This window comes from Heterocephalus glaber, unplaced genomic scaffold, assembly GCF_053883595.1.
Source record: "Heterocephalus glaber isolate CG9 unplaced genomic scaffold, H.glaber_assembly_v1.0 deba00001600, whole genome shotgun sequence".
Lineage (NCBI taxonomy): Eukaryota > Metazoa > Chordata > Mammalia > Rodentia > Bathyergidae > Heterocephalus > Heterocephalus glaber.
Window position 1 is genome coordinate 19,215,426 of NW_028258372.1, and position 19,418 is coordinate 19,234,843.

The 19,418-nt window shown below is 34.6% G+C and overlaps 1 protein-coding gene across 6 annotated transcripts in view; it reads left to right on the forward strand.

Annotated features, from left to right (window-relative positions):
- Positions 1 to 19,418, forward strand: part of Acbd6 (acyl-CoA binding domain containing 6) — a 228,418-nt gene that overhangs the window by 89,411 nt on the left and 119,589 nt on the right. For all 6 annotated transcript variants that reach the window (XM_021265333.2, XM_021265332.2, XM_004853335.4 and 3 more), the window contains exon 5: positions 10,409 to 10,514. In XM_021265333.2, coding sequence (XP_021120992.1) covers positions 10,409 to 10,514 — 106 coding nt within the window. The remainder of the gene's footprint in view (positions 1 to 10,408; positions 10,515 to 19,418) is intronic.

Sequence of the window (19,418 nt, forward strand, 5' to 3'; positions counted from 1 at the left end):
TGCACAACATTGAAACTAGATCCATATCTTGCACCTTACGCTAAAATCAGATCAGAGTGTCTCAGTCTTAGATATTAAAACAAACACTGAAACCCCTGGAAGATTACCTAGAGAAAACAATTGAAGCCAAAGGCAACAGACAAAGACTTTCTGAATAGAATTCTAATAACACAGAAAATAATACCAAGAATCAGCAAATAGGGTTATATTAAATTTGAAAGCTTTGTACAGCAAAAGAAGTAATTAACAGAATGAAGCAACAGCCTACAGAATGGGAAAAAATTGCCAGGTAACTCTTCTGATAGGAGGCTAATATCTAGAAGATATAAAGAACAAAGAAAAAATTAATCCCCTAAAACAATTGGCCCAATCGAGAAATAGTCAAATGAACTGAATAGACATTTTTCAAAAGAAGAAGTACAAATGTCCAATAAGGACATTAAAAAAATATTCATCATCTTTGGCTATCAGGGAAATTCAAATCAAAACAACTCTAAGATTATATCTCATCCCAGTCAGAATGGCTATCACCAAGGACACAAAAAACAACAACAACTGGCAAGGATGTGAGGTAAAAGGAACTTTTCTACACTGTTGGTGGAAATGTAAACTAGTACAACCACCATGGAAATCAGTATAGAGATTCATCAAACAACTAAAAAGCAGAAATAACACTTGACCCATCCATATACTTTTTAGGTATAATCCCAAGTTAAAGCATCATACTAAAGTAATACATGCATCCTTGTGTTTATACCAGTGCTACTCACAATAGCTAAACTTGGAAATAGCCTAGATTCCCATTAACAGATGAATGGAGAAAGAAAATGTGATATATATTCATAGTACGGTACTACTCAGCCATAAAGAAAAATGAAACCATGTCATTTGCAGGAAAATGAGTAGAATTTCAGACCATAATATTAAGTGAAATAAGTCAGGCACAGAAAGTTAAAATTGCATGGTTTCTCTTATATGAGAAATCTAAAACTCAAACAAGAGTTAAAGGAGAGATGCTGGGAAACATAAAGGCACACTTGGTAGAGATGGGGAAGAAGATGCAGGGAAGAGGAGGGAGGGATAAAAGAATCAGAAATGATCAAGATATGCTACACCCATACACTAGTTCCCCCAAATGAATGTAACTGTGGTGTATTGCAAATATACAGATAAAAAGAAAGTCTTCTATTTTTTTTTTTGGTACCGGGGATTGAACTCGGGACCTTGCGCTGCAAGGCAGGTGCTGGAACTACTGAGCTAAATCCCCAGCCCAGAAATCCTTCTACTACAAATAGTAATTTTATTATCTCTAGAGTAAATCAGAAGTCACAACAGTAAGTCATATTCTTGTAATGGGAGGATTCATTTTATAGTATAACAATTCCATTATAACAAATTAGAAATGTTGGAGTATTCCTGTGAAAGACCAGATATAGTCCTTATATTTTTTATGCAGTATCAAAATGCTTATTATTTTTTAAAAATGCAGTTGCAACAGTAAAACAAGCTTTTCTAAAAAAAATGGAAATGAAGTCTATGTAAATACGGAAGGGTGGAGGGGGTGAAGGGCGCACAGGTAATGTAATGGGGAAAAAATAACCAAGATACATCAGGTACAGGTACAAGCACCTAATGATAAATGTAAATGTATCATATACCTAAAATGTACCAATAAAAGAATTTAAGAAAAACAAAACAAGCTTTTCTCTCAAAGTTTATATCATCATTTTTTTTTGTACTTGGGTGAAATAAAGTATCTGGTGTTTTATTTTTCTAAGAGACAGTTGTGCTTTAACTGATGTTAACTGCAAAGTCTTGGCAAAATTATCCTCAGCTTAAGTAAAAGAATAGTAGGTTTTATCCTAGTTTTAGGAACATCAACTGGTAAAGTTGAGTGACAAGACAAAGCTATTTTTATGGAACCATAGGTTTTTGAAAAGAACATAAAACATTTTGTTTTGTTTTGTTTTGAGCACAGGGGATTGAACCCAGGGCTTTTGCACTGAACTACATCCCCACCTCACCCCCTTTTTTTGAGACAGGGAGGGGGTGGTGGTGGTGGGGTCTCATTAAGTCACAAAATTGCCCAGGTTGGGCACGAATTTGTGATCCTCTCAGCCTCCCAGTTTGCTGAGGTTACAGGCATGCTCCACCATGGATTTTGAAGGCATGCCAAAGTAATGTCTTTTGAAGGTCTATTTTGGATACTTTAATACATAAACTCCAAATTGTTTTAACATTTGTAAAGTTCAGAAAAAAAAGTACCATATCTAATAAATCCATTTGATTAGGCTTGGATTCCATTGTTGTGATAGCTTTCCTGACTGATATGTATTGTAGATGAGTTAAAGGTTTATTTTAATTTTAATGTAAATGTTCTTGAGCCAAGGGCCACTGAGCACTACCATTTTGGTTCTGATCTTTATTCTCACTGTGTTATATAAAGTGACAATAGGATATATAGGTACAGAACTCTATACTAACATCCTAGAGGCCAGACTCCAATTTCTCATTCTGAAGCTAGTTAATTGTTCTGTAATATTATTATAATATAATAGAAGGAGTATATTGTGAGTCTAATTAAGTACAAAAAATTATGAAGCCAGATCACTGGCATTCAGGTGCAGGTTTCACTATTCATTAAGTGTGACCTTAAGCAAGTTACTTATCTGTAAATGGGGACAATGATAGTACTTGTCTCCCGTGGTACTTATGAGGGTTATATGAATATCTACACACAGGCATCCTAGAATAATCTGGCACAAAATAAGTTACTATGTAACTATAAGCTTTTATTAATAGTTATTCAGCATCAAGGAGTCCCCACAGAAGAGATCAATATCAGCTATTAAGAGCTAAAATCACAGGCTATTCTGGTTATATAACTAGGTAAATTGTTTGCTTTTATGAAAACAAGGAAAGGCATATCAATTCTGTTAGATCTGTTTTTTGAACTATAAAAATAGTGTAACATCTTACACAGTTACCTCTAATTTTAAGATCAGCCGTTTCTCATACATATGTAGGCAGAAAAAGCATTGTAATAAGGATATGGCTCTGCAAAGAATCAAATGACTCAGAAGTACATATCCTGGCGCACTTAAGAATTATCACTATTGGTGACTTATATACTTAGGTTTGATCAGGAGTTGGTACAGTACATACATTGAGAAATTAGGGCAAGAAAACACAATAAATGAAGGCTATACAGTACCCACCCCACCCTGTAATACGATTTGGTCTTCTCTGTTATATTTTATAGTTTGAAACCTTGTAATCTATCAGAATTTTATTAATTCCACTTACACAAGAAGCCATCTGGACCTTCTCTAAGCAAGTCGAGACTAGTATACAACTGAAATGATTGATGGGCTCTGGAATTGATTAGTTGCTCTGTAAGACAAATGAAGTGCCTTGGCAAAAAATACCAGAGGTCACTCCTTGTGGTCAGACACAAAAGCCTGTAGAATTTCAAAAAGATGCTTTCATCATTGACCTGTAGTCTCAGTTTTTAAACAATAGTGGATTTTGGAAATATTTTTAAAATATATTTTCATTGGTTGCTGTGTAGTCTTGATTATAAGTGTGTGTAAGTATAACAAACTAGAATGAGAGTGATTGTTTTATGCTTTAATTTTGTATGCAATTTTGGTGAAAATAGAAACTAGAAAGAAAGTAGTATAAAAGCCTGTCATTTGCACATAAATTATATTCTAAAATCTTCCTGAAAAGAGGTGTTGTTGGATAAAAAACTGTAACATACATGATTTTATTTTCATTTATAAAGTCAAATGGTATAACATTCTGTTTATTTAGAGCTTTGCATTATTAGATAATAAACTATTTTTTAACAAATTATTTAAAGACTGAAGCTTCAATTGTACCTGTCAGGCCTGGGAATGTAGCTCAGTGGTAGAGCATTGGCCTATCAGGCTGTGAAGCCCTGAATTTGATCCCCAACACTACCAGAAAAATGTGTTCTATATATTTTGTTTTAAAAACTGGATATTTGGGTTTGTGTGCTTTTTTAACAGGCTAAGTCATTCTGAGACCCTTCTGTCCCAATAGCAACAATGCCCTTAGCACTAAGGGTTTCCCTCCGACTGTTTAGCTGGTAGTGTCCTTCCCTATTTTACTCTGTTGCCTTTGATCAATATTGTGTCAACACTTTGGTGATAGGTGATAAATTGGATGACATATGTCTTGTTACATTCTGGTTATTCTTTGAAGACTACACAAATGTGTAGAGGCAAGTGGGCAACTCCCCCTTGAGGATCTGACTGTTCCGAATGAACTTGAGTTATGGATTTATTCAGACTGTAAAACCTCAGCTGGCATAAATAATTGAGAAAGCAAAGGTTTGTCTGTGGTGCATACCTCGGGGACTCCTGGCCCCTTTCCTCCTCTCTACCTCCCTTTCTTATGAAAATGATCCCAGTTGCACTTCTAGATAATAACACACCAAGCAATTAAAAGCCATGGGTGGCTGGAGAGAGGAGAAAAGGTTTAGTTAATGAGCTTTTCCTCTTCCAGTGCCCATGAGAGCCTCAGGAATGACAAGGCGATTAAAGCAAAGAGATAATTATAGATTATGTGAAAATGGGTCCCTTGGGACACTCAGGTCTTGACATAAACAGTAACTGTTGTAAAAGTCTCCTGGCTCTCATATTCAGCCTTTTCTAATGTGCTTCATTTAGCTCCTGTGTGTTCAGTGTCATGGTGCCAACCAAGCATATAGACAAATCCACCTGTTTGCAGATCAACAGCCCTTTCTTGGCAAGGGGTTATTCATCAACCAGAACCATCACTGTCTAGTCTTACCCTTTTCTTACTCATTTTTTCTTCTTTATTTTCCCACTTTATTCTCTCTTGCTAGTCCTCCCCCTTCTACTCTTTCCTTTCTTTTCTATATCTTTATGTGTAATGGAACCTGTGAAATGCTAGGTACTTGCTTGTAGGTTTCCCTGGCACCTCTCTTTTTGATCATTGTCTTTCTTTCTGCTCTTCTGAATTCTTCAGTAATTCAGTGGGGTTGTCAGTTTGCCCTCAAGACTAGAATATAATGTCAACTATTCTCATGCTTTCTTTGCCCATCCTTTTTTTAAAATGTTAAATTAATTTTTAATTGACAATAATTATAGTTATGGAGTACAATGTGGTATTTTGATCTGTGTATACATTTCAGAAAGATTAAATCATAATAATTAACATATTTATCCCTTTATAAATTTATCATTGGTGTGTTAAGAACCTTAAAAACCTATTCTAGCAATTAAGTAACGTATGATACATTATTATTCACTGTCACCAATGCAGTGCAGTAGATCACTGAAACCTATTCCTTCAGTCTAAGTCAAACTTCGTACTCTTTGATCAACATCTTCCCTTTCTCCATCTCTCTCTTTTTACCCCTCCCCTGTCCTAATCTCTGGTGACCATCTTTCTACTCTGTTCATATGAGAGAGTTTTTTAACACATATAAGGCAGATTATACAGTGTTCACCTTTCTGTGCTTGGCTACTTCTCTTAGTGTAATGTTCTTGAATTCTATTTATGTTGTCCCAAATGACAGAATTTCCGTTTTAGGGCTATAGAATATTCTGTAATGTATATATACCATATTTATCCATTCATTGCTTAATGGCTACAGGTTGCCTCCCTATTTTGCTATTGTGAATAATGCTGAAATGAACATGGGAGTGCAGATAGCTCTTTAACACACTGACTTCAGGGTTTTTGTTTTTTTTTTTAGATAGACAAGGTGTAATTGAAAAATATAGTGTTTAATTTATTCCAATAAAAGACACTGCCATTAATCTCCCTCAAAATATCCCCCTTTGCATCAAACACTTATCCCATCGTTGTCACTTTCTGAACCAGTTCTAGAAGTCTTTTTTCATAAATGTCTTCAGTTGTGCTATAATAGCTGCCTTGTTGTCCTGAACTGATTAAAAATACGTACCTTTTGAGGTCATTTTGACATTGAGGGAGAGCCAGAGGTTGCACGGTGCCAGGTCTAATGAATAAGGTGGATGAGGGCACACCACAATGTTTTTCAGAGCCAGCTTTTTCATCTTATGGCACTTGGCAGCAGCATTCACCTTATTTGTGATTATGCCTCATAAAGGCACTCACAAAAGAAGACTTTCAGAACTGCTTCAGAAAGTGATTAAAAAAACGATGGGACCAGGCCGGGGATTTAGCTCAGTGGTTCTGCTGCCTGCCTCTCAAGTACAAGGTCCCGAGTTCAATCCCTGGTACCAAAAGAAAAAAAAAAACGATGGGATGAGTGTGTTGGAAGAGAGGGGGAATATTTTAAGGAGGATTAATGACAATGTGTTTTTGTGATACCTTTTGAAAATTTAAACATTCACTGTTTATTTTAATCACCCCTTATGTACTCAGAAGTGAGATGTCTGGGTTACATGGTGATTCTATTTTAATTTTTTGAGGAATTCCCATACTTTTTTGAAACCGCCAACTGAATACAAAGGTTCTCTTTTTTCCCCATGCTTGCCAACACTTGTCACCATTTTTCTTTATTATAATAACTAGTCTAATAGGCATGAAGTGGTATCTCATTCTGGTTTTAATTTAGATTTTCTTGATAATTAGGGATTTTGAGCATTTTTAATGTATATATTTATCATTCATATCTCTTCTTTAAAGAAATGTCCAGATCTTTTGGCACTTTTTATTTATTTATTTTTATTTATGTATTTGGGGACTGGGGATCAAACTCAGGACCTTGCGCTTGCGAGGCAGGCGCTGGAACCACTGAGCTAAATCCCTGGCCCTTTTGGCACTTTTTAAATCAGGCTATTTGTTTTCTTGCTATTGAAGTGCATGAATTCTTTTGAGCTAGTCCTATAAATGTATTTTTAATTTTTTGAGGTAGATGAAATAGTAGTTAAATGGATTTTATGTGGCTTGCCATGAAATATACTTGAAATATTCTTTTGATAGGGAAATGAAACCAATATAAAAGAAAATGGTACAAATAGCATTTTTAGGAATGGGCAGTGTTTAGTCTGCATGTGATTAAAAGATAGTTAAACACCATCCCTCTTTTCTATACGATTGTGTTCTTATAGCTTGGCATTGTGGGCATGGTAATCCCAGCACTTGGGAGGCTGAAGCAGGAGGATCACTGCAAGTTCAAGGCCAGCCTGGGCTATATAGGGAGTTCAAGGCTGGCTTACACTACAAAGGGAGACCCTATCTCAAAAAAAAAAAAAAAAAAAGTAGATTGTGTCCTCATGTTCCTAAAGAATTTCAAAGAAAGTGAATGCATTTTCCTTCAGGTACAGTATATGTGTTATTTCCAATCAATTTCAAAAAATGTAAAAGTAATCTAAAGAGACTATCTAGAAGAGTGTGGGGCAACCTCGAGGGTAGCATCACAGACATAACTCATACTCACCCATAGAGAATGAATATAATTTTCAGACTCACAGTCAACAAGAGAAGAAGAAAGATAACTGAGTGAGAATCATAAGAGAAAGGGAGATAATGAGAGACACAGAAGGGTATAAACATTTATTAAAGCTCTAAAATATTGTAATGCTTGGATTCATTTCACATGTTATTTCATTTAAAATAAGTATGGGAATAGAAAGATTGCCTTGGAAGACTATATGGAACTGGAAATGTAGCAAGAGAAAGAGTTTGATTTGTATCTTATATATAATTTTGTTGGCAAGAAAGATGTAAAAAGCTGTTATTTCAGACATTTCTCCATTTTGGCCACTAGGTGGTGGCATTGTATAAAGACAGTTTGGTTGCTGGCAGACAAAATTTAATGTGGTAGTAGATGTATATATATATTTAACAACTAAGACTAAGAATATCCCTTACTTTTTATATTAGACTCTCAACTTTGTAGTACATATGTAGTGATTTTAGTAAGCTTCTCCTTTTATATTTAAGTTGTATAACCTACCCTGAAGTATTTTATAAATACTTCTGTGCCTGACATTTTCAATGACAATAAACTACATATGACAAACAGGTAAACAAATCTCCCTCCCTTTCTAAAAAACATTCACATACCACAGGAAAATAGTATATATAGATGGTGTATCTAAGAAAGATTGAAAATATATTAAGATAAAAATGTAAATGTTTGTAATGTGTTTACTCTTTTACTGCTTAATGTATACATATATGTGTATATGTGAAAGTTGGGGTAAGGAGGAAAGACCACTCAGAAGTTCCTCTCATTTATGAATAAAGTTTACATTTTACGGGGCATAGATAACTTACATCCCTTGGATCTTTCTATGTTCTTTTCTGGGCCTTACTACCAAATCTCCTTATTTTCAAAATCAAAACAATTGATGGGTAGTGTATTTTTTGTTATGGCTAAAATAACATTTGAAGTTGTTGCCTCTTGAATTAGCGGGTCTCTATTACTAGATTGCAGGAAAATAGATCCTTGTTCCCCAAGTTGGAACTCTAAATATACTCTCATAGAAATAGTGTCTTTGGTGGTAAAATTAAAGTAGTGTCATCAACAGCCATAATTTTAAAAATCTGACTTCTCCTTTCTGGGGTTTTGGGCTCAGTTTTCCATATTTACAAGAGTAAATGGTCTGGAAATGCATTTCCACTTATGCAAAACAGGAATTTTAAAATTAAACATGAGTTCTTCCATAAAACCTATCTTATTTTCTCCATTTAGAAGCAATATACAATTATATATTCTAGAAGTTCTCTTATAGTCTTTCTTTTTTGTACCAGGGATCCCTCTTATAGTCTTTTTTAAAGACTAAGTTCTACCTTAATGTTTGTTAATAGTATATTAATTTTATCATTTCAACTATACTTATGTGTATGTTGAAGGCAAACTTTCTTGTTTAGCTTTATATCTGTTATTGACAGAATCTTACAGAGTGCCTTGTATGTAGGAGGTGCTTAATAAAATATATCAGTTGTTTGAGGAAGGCTTTAAATGGTTGATACCAAGTAACGTCTTAAGGTAATTAGCTATGACTGAAAATTACTTTTTTTTTTTTGGTACCAGGGATCAAACTCAGGACCTTGCATCTGCACAGCAGGCACAGTGCCACTGAGCTAAATCCCCAGCCCCTGAAATTACTTTTAATATATAAGTTTTACTCATAAATTTTTTTAATTGGCTTTTATGGTATAAGAATTCCTATGGCCAGTTGTTTGATTTCTGATAAATGGCTGCTATGGCTTTCCTGGTTATAAAATAACACTAGTTTTCAAAATGCATTCTTTCATACCTATCCATAAAATGTAGTGCACAATGGGCTGGGGATTTAGCTCAGTGGCACCGTGCCTGCCTGGCAAGCACAAGATCCTGAGTTCAATCCCCGGTATCGGAAAAAAGTAAAATTAAAATAACAAAATTTAACGCACATGTCAGTTAGTTTCATTGTAATGGTCCAAATTCGTAATTCTTTTAAGAGTCACGGATCCTGTTGAGAATCTGATTAAAGCTATTCCCTTCCTACCCAAAACTCAGGAAAATGCACATGTATTACAAAGGTGATTCTTTATACTGTTTTAGAGAGGTCATTAACCTCAGGTTAAGCACTTTTTTTTTAGATTCTGGAATAGATTGCAGCTGACTAGTCAAGAAGCAGCATGCCATAATGGAAAAATGTACTATATACAAAATCAGTTAATCTGAGTTCTATTTTGTATCTTTAATAAATACGATAGCATTTAACCTCTCCTTGCCTATGAAGTTGTTGGATTAAAGATTAAATGAATTAGTATGTGTACTGTATTTAGAATAGTATCGAGTACATAGTATACTTCCCAACTTTTGTCCCCAGTCTTCTACTACTGTTTCATAAAGGAATTTTAAATTTTGTAATAATGCTCTTTGTCTAATTATCTTTCCTTTAAGAAAATTTTTTATTTATATATTTTTCATATATATTACTATATACATATTTTTAGACTGTGAGTAACAATCAGTTTATTCTGTTATCCTACATGGCAAATTGTAAGCTGGGTCCTGATCTTTGGTATCTCAGTGTAGACAGTAGTAGGTGATTTACCCAAAACAGCCGTTTTAGTGCAGTGCTGTTATTGAAAATCCCAAGTTAGAGGAAATTGTATCTGTGAGTGTATAAAAGTAACTGGAAAAAGGGCAGTCAGAAAATCTATTTCAAGATGTTATATTAGTATATTCATGAAGCTCCTTATTAAAGGAGATGAAGTTTTTTTCTTATAATTATACTTGCTAAGAACTTTGATCTTTTTGGAGGTTGGATATATTGTATCTACTGAAAATCTATTACTTTATGGAAGTGCTTTATAAAAGCAAGATTCTATTAATGTTTGTGTCAGCAGCAAACAGGTTGTGATAAATATATGTAACTTTTGTGTATTTTCCAATAAGATAAAGTTATTTTTTTATTTCAATTAGGGAAGAAGACAAAGACATATTTGATTACTGCAGGGAAAACAACATTGACCATATAACCAAAGCCATCCAATCAAAAAGTGTGGATGTGAATATGAAAGATGAAGAGGTATGAAAAACATGCACTATTATTTTGATTTCTGATGAATGAATATTATGGCCTTAAAGTGTTATAAAATATACTAGTTTAATTTCTCTTATGCTTTGTTCCCCATTGCCTTTTTGTAAATGGTGGGCCTTTGAACAGTAGCTCAAAGTACAGTCTGGTTGAGCATATATTGGAATATGTCACACAGGTAAAATATTTTCTGTGTCTAAATCTAACATATTTACAGGCATGATGGCAAATGCTTGTAATCCCAGCCCTTGGGAGGCTGAGGCAGGAGGATTACAGTGAGTTCGACCATCTTGGACTACATAGCAAGGCAAAAAACGCAAAACAGTAAAAAGTCTAATATCCCCTGCCTCCATCCCAGGCTCCTAGGGCAGAGAAGCTCAGCCGGTCCCAGCACCCAGAAGGAAGCTCCCCCACTGCCATCCCAAGCTCCTAGGACAGAGAAGGTGAGCCGCATGGGTGCCAGAAGCACCCCCCCCCCGTGGAAATGAGAAAACACATAAACAAGCCTCAAAAACAGAGTTCCAGATCACCTACACCAACCCCAAAGGGAAATGAGATGGAACAATCTGATACTCAACCACCTGGACTCTCTCAGCTGGCAACAAAAGAGGACCTGGGAAAAATGAAACCAGAAATAATTACTCAGATAACAGTAAAGATTTTGCTCATGGTGCAAGACGTGATTAATAAATCTAGAGAGGACACAGATAAAAAAATGGAGGATCTGAGGAACATGATGGAATCCCAACATAGGAAACAAATAGAATCCATAAAACAGATACAAACAGATTTCCAAGAGATTAAAAACTCCATCAAAAGTCTGCACAGCAGAATGAACCAATGTGAGGACAGAATTTCACATATAGAAGATAAGATTGCAGTTAGTGAGGAGGAAAAGAAAAATTGCTTTAAAATTGTAAGGGAACACGAGAAAGCAATCCAGCAGCTGCTAGACGATGCAAAGAAGAATAACATAAGACTGATTGGAGTCAATGAAGAAAGAGGAGAGAGTGCAGATGACATAAAAAATCTGTTCACAGAAGTGATGGCAGAAAACTTCCCAAGGAGGGGAAAAGAACTTGACATACAGATAAGTGAGGCATATAGGACTCCAACTAGCCTTAATCAAAAAAATCTACACATAGGCAGATAATAGTTAAGATTCCAGAAATCCAACAGAAGAACGAAATTCTACAGTGAGAGAAAAGAAACAAATCACATACAAAGGAAAGCCCGTCAGAATCACAGCAGACTTCTCAATGCAAACCCTCAAGGCAAGAAGAGCTTGGAGTGATGTGTTTCAAGCCCTAAAGGAAAACAGCCTCCAACCCAGATTGATGTACCCTGCAAAACTATCTTTCAAAATTGATGGAGAAATACGATACTTTCATGATAAAGAGCACCTCAGGAACTTCATGAATACCAAACCGGCACTCCAAAAAATTTTAGACAATACCCTAGGTAAAGACAATGAGGATCACAACCCCAGGAAACCCAGCACAATGAATCTATTGGGTGTGACAAATTAAAAGCAAACGGGGAGAATCCAACAAAAAGAAAAAGTCATGACAAGGCTTTTAAAACTTTTAACTTCATCTCCCTAATGAGTGTATAATTCAGTCTTATTATTGTACTGATTAGTATTTTTCTGATTCTAGAGTTGCACTCCATTCCTTGTGCTATACTGGCTATTTATCATCTTATGTCTACTTTTTAATTGGGTTGTCTATTAATGAGCTCTAAGAATTCTTTATATATTCTGCTCATAGTTATATGCCTTGTAAATATGGTCTGTTTAAGGACTACTTTTCATTTTAATGATGTCATTTAAAGTTCTAAATTTTGATGGAATCTCATTTATCAATTTTTTTCTTTTATACATCATGTTTCTTGTATCCTAGGTAGTTCTTGCCTACCCTGAATTCATAAATATTTTCCCTTATAATTTCTTCTTAAAGTTTTATACTTTTAGGCTTTCTTATTCAGGTTCATAGATCCCTTCAAGTTATTTTCATGTGTGGAAAAAAAGGATTGAGGTTAATTTTTTATATACGGATACCAGGTGTTCTAGTGCCATTTGCTGCAAACACTATCTCTTCCTCCGCTCTTGAATTGAGTTTATATTCTATAAAATGCTAATGTTAAATAATCTTTCAAAACTCAGTGGACCATGTGTGGTTCTATTTCTAGATTTTCTGTTTTAATCCAATGATCTATATGTCTTTCCTTACACCAACACTGCCTTGATTACTGTAGCTTTAGAAGAAGTCTTAAAATTAGGTACTAAACATCTTCCAACACTGTTTTTGTTTTTGTTTTTAACTTTTCTAGGTCCTTTGTACTCCTACATAACTTTTAAATTTCAATATCCAATTCTTCATTTATAGCAAGTATACACAGACCTGAATTTTTATATATACCTTGTGTTTTCTAATCCTGCTAAATTCAAATACAAGTTCTAGGGGCTCCTAGAGATTTCTTAGTATTTTCTCTGTAGATGATCATTTCATCTACATATAAAGATTTTGCTTCTGCCATGCCAATCCTATCCTAGTTGTGTCATTTTATTGCCAGACTATTTTGGTGGGGACTAGGTTTCAAGGTTTAATGGACAGATAAAGAGTAAGCATATCTGCCCTTGTTCCCCACCTTAAGGAGAAAGCATTGTGTCTTCTCCATTTATATAAGGCATTCTCGCTGGAAGTATGGAGTACATGTCTTTAATCTGTTGAGAAGTTTCTGTTCTACTTCTAGTCTCCTGATAGCTTTTGCCATGAACAGCTGTAGAATTTAGTCCAATACTTTTTCTCCAACTAGTGACAGGATCATATGGCTTTTTCCTTTCCTCTGTTTAAATGATGACTTTTGGGGGTGGATCTTCCAATGCTGAACCAACACTGCCATCCCCATAACAAAACCACTTTCTACATCCTGCCAGATCTGACTTCCAATAGTTTGTTAAACAAATGTCTATCTATGTTCATACTTTTTTCTTCTATTATCTTTATCCAATTTTAGGATTAGCACAATGTTGAGTTCCTAAAATGAGGGGAGAAGTGTTCCTTCTTTTTTTCTGCTTTAATTGTTTGATATAATTTATCAGTTAAAATGTTTATGAGCCTGCTGTTGTCATATAGGTCGGTTTTCAAGCTAGGAATATACTTTCTTTAATAGGTGCTATTCAAATTTTATATTTCCTCCAGAGTTAGTTTCATTAATTTGTCTTCCAAGGTACTTCTTAGAAGTTGTCAAATTTATTTCAAAAAAGATTTTTGTAATATGCTTTCTATATCCTTTTAAATTCTGTACAATCTGTGGTAATGTCTCCTAGATCTTAATATTGTAATTTTAAAAATGTATAACTGATATTGTGTAACAGGAAGAAAAGGTCTAAAAGAGCAGGGGAATTGAGAGGGGTAGGGAAAGGGAAAAAAGAGAAAGGAAAAAATGAGAAGAGGAAAAAAATGGAAACAAGGTCTTTGCAAATAAGGAAAGGTGGAGGGGGTGAAGGGAGGGCAAGGGAAGGGGAAAAAAAATAAGAACCAAGATACTAATGTAATGGTACAAGATCCCAGTGATGACTGTAACTGTATTGTATACCAAAAATGTACCAATAAACTTAGTGGGGAAAAAAAAATAGTAAACCAAAAAAAAAAAAAAAGTCTAACATATTTCTAGTCAGAGTAGTAGAGATGACTAGCTGAAACTTGGCATTGTCAGATAACTTCCATTTGTTTATGATAAAGGGAGAGACTTGGTATAATAACTAAAATCTGTAGGTGATAACAAAAATCTCATTTATACAGAGCTCAACATATTCTATTAAATGGGTATATTCTTTGCTCAACAAATATTTTTTTCATTAAGTTTATTGGTACATCTTAGGTATACAATACAGTTACATTCATCACTGGAATCCTGTACTTTTACATGATATATCTTGGTTCCCATTTTTTCCCAATTCCCCTGCCCTCCCTTCATCCCCTTCACCCTTCCCCATTTACAAAGACTTTGTTTCCATTTTTTCCTTTTCTCATATTTTTTCTTGTCCCTTCTTTCCTTTCCCCTACCTTTCCCACTTCCCCTACTCTTTTAGACCTTTTCTTCCTTCAATAAATTTATTTCTAAAAACTTGTGTTAGAATTTTGGTAAATCCAATAATTTAAACACTGGCCCACTATTTATAAAGAGATCCTATACTAAATTATTTTGTACAATATATTACTTTGTAATTTATTTATTTTATGAATAAAACTTTATATATTGAACTTAAACTGCCCATAAATTATAGTTATTTTACTAATTTACTTTTCATAATTTTTCTCAGTCTTTAGTGATCCTTTGAAAGATTATTGAAATGGCCAAAAAGTGGTAATTGTCATGAAAAAATAAGGAGTGATCATAGATAAATTGTCAAATAACAGCTTATGCATGGTAATTAAGAGCTCCCTACACAGGTTAGCCTTTGGCAATATCTCATCTTTTTTTTCCTGTGATATAATGTCAGTGGCATCAGAAATTGAAAATGCAAAATTATAATACTGCATTAAAGGGGGGACAATGATACTAATTATTCTCCACTAACTAATAAAACAAAAAGAGCCAAGAGAAATGTGACTAGAGAAAAGTAGAAACCAAATTGTGAAAGAATAATTCCAGACTTTCTGATTCCAGGTACGATTTGTTTGTGTGTTGTTACTTTTTGTTTTTTACTTTCAAAATACTTTTTGTTAAGCAAATCAAACATGATTGCTTCCCTTGATTTTATTGTTTTTATTTTGTTGCTTGTGCTTTAAGATTTCTTTTTTTTTTTTTTTTTTTGATACCTGGGATCAAACTCGGGACCTTGAGTTTATGAGGTAGGCAGTGGATCCACTGAGCTAAATCCCTGGCCCTTTAAGATTTTTATAAAATAATATATATAGATAGGCTTTTTCAATTAAAATAATACTATTAGTCTTATAACAAAAAAAATACTCCTTCACCTGCTCCTTCGGCAAAAGCTTTCAGGTTTTTTAGTTTTTCTTTTGCAATTTGCATATACAGTTATAAATAATGTACTTTCATCTCTTGATTTTTCAACTTGAGACATTGGCTTCCTCATATATTATATTTGAATTTAACTTTTTATCATCTTCCCCTCTATTATTCTCTGACCTCTTTTATAGTTATATCACAACTTTTAATTTTAGCTTTCTGATTGAATCTGTTGAATTAATTGATATTAATTATCTTGACTGTAAATATAGTTTACTGCTAGGCTATGGATTTATGTACTATATGTTTTCAGTCAGGTTGTGCTGCAGCAACAACCCCCAAAGTTCAGTGACTTACGACAACACTTGCTTATTTCTTGTTTATATCACCATCTCATCAGCCAGATAACACAGATGTTCTGATGTGTTTTTAGTTTATGTCTTGCTTTGTGTTTATCTGTGATATTTTAAAAAGTCTTTGAGATCAGTTGAGGCTGTCCTAGGTTTGGTGGCCTTTTGAGGCTCAGTTCATCTTTCCTTTTCTTTGGTACCGGGGATCAAACTCGGGTCCTTGCACTCAGGCAGCAGGCAGCGAAACCACTGAGCTAAATCCCCGGCCCTCAGTTCATCTTTTTGCAGGGAAGGAGGGATAGGGTCTTGCTCTGTAATTGAAGCTGGCCTTGAATTCACTGTGTAGCCCAGGCTGTCCTCGAACTTGAGCCAAAACTCCTGCCTCAGCCTCCCAGGCACTGGGATTACAAGTGTGTGTCACTGTACCCAGCTAAGGACTCAGTTCATCTTGATTTTATGTGTCTTCTCATTTAGAGATACAACTTCAGTAAATAGACTCTCTGGAGCAGCAACTAAAAGCAGACAGAGCCAGACCCCATAAATAACATTTTAGAGTTACATTTTGAAGTGGCATGGATCACATCTGTGCACCTTCCTGTGGCTGAAATAAAGTAAGTTACAAGGTTGAGGCCTAGGTAATTTTAATAGGAAGTATGCCCTGAATATGGGCAAGCAAAGTAAGAGTGGGAAAGAAATGAGTAATTATGTAATTATGAGTAATAATAATATAAGTAATAATCTACTTACCATGGTACAACATTTTGTTTCTTTAAGATTTATAGTTGCCTCTTTTTGTTCTGACATTGTCTTAGTTTTCTCTGTTCCTATCATTAATTTTCCCTCAATTTGCCCACAGAAATATAAAATTTCTCAGTGCAGTCAAATACATCAGAAAAGAATCTTACATTTTTCTTAGCTATGTATCTTCTAGAATATTTCTTCATTATTCATGTTTAATCTGTACTCGTTGCTATCTAGGCCTATTACATAGATGTTATCCTGGGAGTTTTCTTTGTCTTTTTAATTTTAAAAACTTTTATTAGTATATGTTTGCAGTACACAGTGATTACATTCACTGTAGGAAATTGGTACATGTACATAACACATTTCAATTTTCTTTTCCCCTTTCCCTCTACCCCATCTATCCTGGGAGTTTTCTTTATCTCTTCCTGGAAATTTTCTTCTCCTCTTGCCTAGATTCTCCTGTTTTCTGGAGCCTGTGTCTTCATTTTTTATTGTTTACTTTCTTATTTTGATGGAGTATCTTCTCCAATAGGTTGTTCTTTTATTTCCCTGTTTTAGTACAGTATTTATTCTACTAGGTTCCTGAAAAGGGTAAATGTTTTGAGATTTTTTTTGTTGTTGTTGAAAATGAATCTTTCTGAGCCAGAGGTGGCGGCACACTCCCAGCACTTGGGAGCCTGAGGCAAGAGGATTGCTGTGAGTTTCAGGCCAGCCTGGGCTACATAGTGAGCTCAAGGCCAGCTGAACTACATAGCAAGACCCTGTCTCAAAAACAAAACAAAAATAACTAACAGAACAAAACATGAATGTTTCTGTTGGAGTCCTTGGCATATACCGCAAACTCATTAAATATTTGATGAATTAATGAATGATTGAATGAATAGATATAAATGATACAGTGTAATAGTGAAGAGCTGTATTAATTTAGTGCTTCACATCTTAGCCTGTCACTTCCTAGCTATGTGACTTTATCATCTTTATGTCTCAGTTTCTTAATGTGTGAATTGGGGATAGTAATAATCCTTGCCTTAGGGTTGTTTTGAAGATCATTGAGTTTATATTACATATATGGCAGGTAAATAGCACCTGATGTTCGCATAGTACACAACACAATAAATGTCAATTACTTTGACTATTCTTTCGTGTGTGTGTGGTACTGGGGATCGAACTTGGGTCCTTGCACTTGCGAGGCAGGCAGTGGAACCACTGAGCTAAATCCCTGGCCCACTTTGACTATTAATATCAATGAAGAATGATAATGTAATGAAGAAATAATTGAAGAAACCACTTAACTTTTTAAGATCAGTTTTCACTGGAGAGTATCATGTATGTACTGTCTGATCCCTATTAATATTCCTATCTTTCAAATTACAAATAATACTTATAATGTGTTTTAGTTTACAGGGAACTTTTACTTAATACTGTGCTATGTTCATAATAATTTTCAAAGGGAGATATTATCTTCATTTTACAGATAAGACCTAACATTCAGAGATGAACATTTACTTTCTAAAACACGTGGGGCCGGGGATTTAGCTCAGTGGTTTCGCCGTCTGCTGCACAAGCGCAAGGACCCGAGTTCGATCCCCAGTACCCAAAAACAAAAACAAAAACAAAAACAGTGTCACTAAAACACATACAGCTGCTAAGTGGAAATCAGATCTGCAATAGTATTCATCTCAGCACTGCATTTAAGAATAATAAATGAAAAATAGAAGAAAAAAAGGAGAAGTTATTGCCTGTATTACATTCTAATTTGCAAAATTTTCTTTTATAAAACATTACCAAAAGTCTGATCTGTGTGTGATTTCTGCAGAGATCGTAAGATGGACAGCAGTGATAGGGACAGAATAAGTGCTTGGTACACAAATAGCTTACACTAATTAACATAATTTTTTGTAAAAATAAAAGGAAAACATGCAAAATGTATCCCTTCTACAATTTTGTACTTTGATATAGCTCTGCTTCCCAACTCTTCCACTTTGCTACCCGTGCAGCTACCTTTACCCCCAGCCTGCCAGAACATTGTGTTTCCATGAACAGATGAAGTGCTTACACATTCATAGACTGAGACGTCAAGAATTCAGTTGGGTTCCCTTTTTGCTCCAAGCAGATTTCTGCCCTCTCACCCATGACAACTCAGGCTGGGCTTTGAATACTGATGGCAAACCCTTTTATTGTTAATAGGGGATTTGTATGAATTAATTTAAGAACGTAAGGGAGATGAGAGCTTTAAAACTGAAATCAAACTTAACATCCTAAATAAATCAAATTGCTTCATGACATTTAAAGCTCTAACAAATAAAATAATTTGATAAGCCTTGATGATGGACTAAAAGTACATAACCTCAAAATTAAGTTTCTAGCTTAAATACTTTTAGTCCCTTATCAGTAAAAAAGATATTCCCTTATTATAAGTTGGCTAACAATTTTAGTTTTAAAAGAACATCTAGTTCTTTGTGTTTATCTGATATTTGAAATTGAGATATTTTCCTACTGATTGCCTAGGATTCTTTGAGATAATGTGTTTTTATTTTAAAATGTTCACCAAGTAGGTTCAACCAATTTTGCTCTTTCCTTTGTATTATTAAAATATATATTTATTGCACTTAAAAATTTCCATGAGGGCTGGGGATTTAGCTCAGTGATGCCACCACCTGCCTAGCAAGTGCAAGGCCCAGAGTTCGATCCCCGGTACCAAAAAAAAAAAATTTTTTTGATGAGCACATAAAGAAATTTAGTTATAGACATAAAATTATTAGAACGCATAATAATACTTTTCATTCCCACGTATTCACAAACATAATGTTATTAAATTATTATA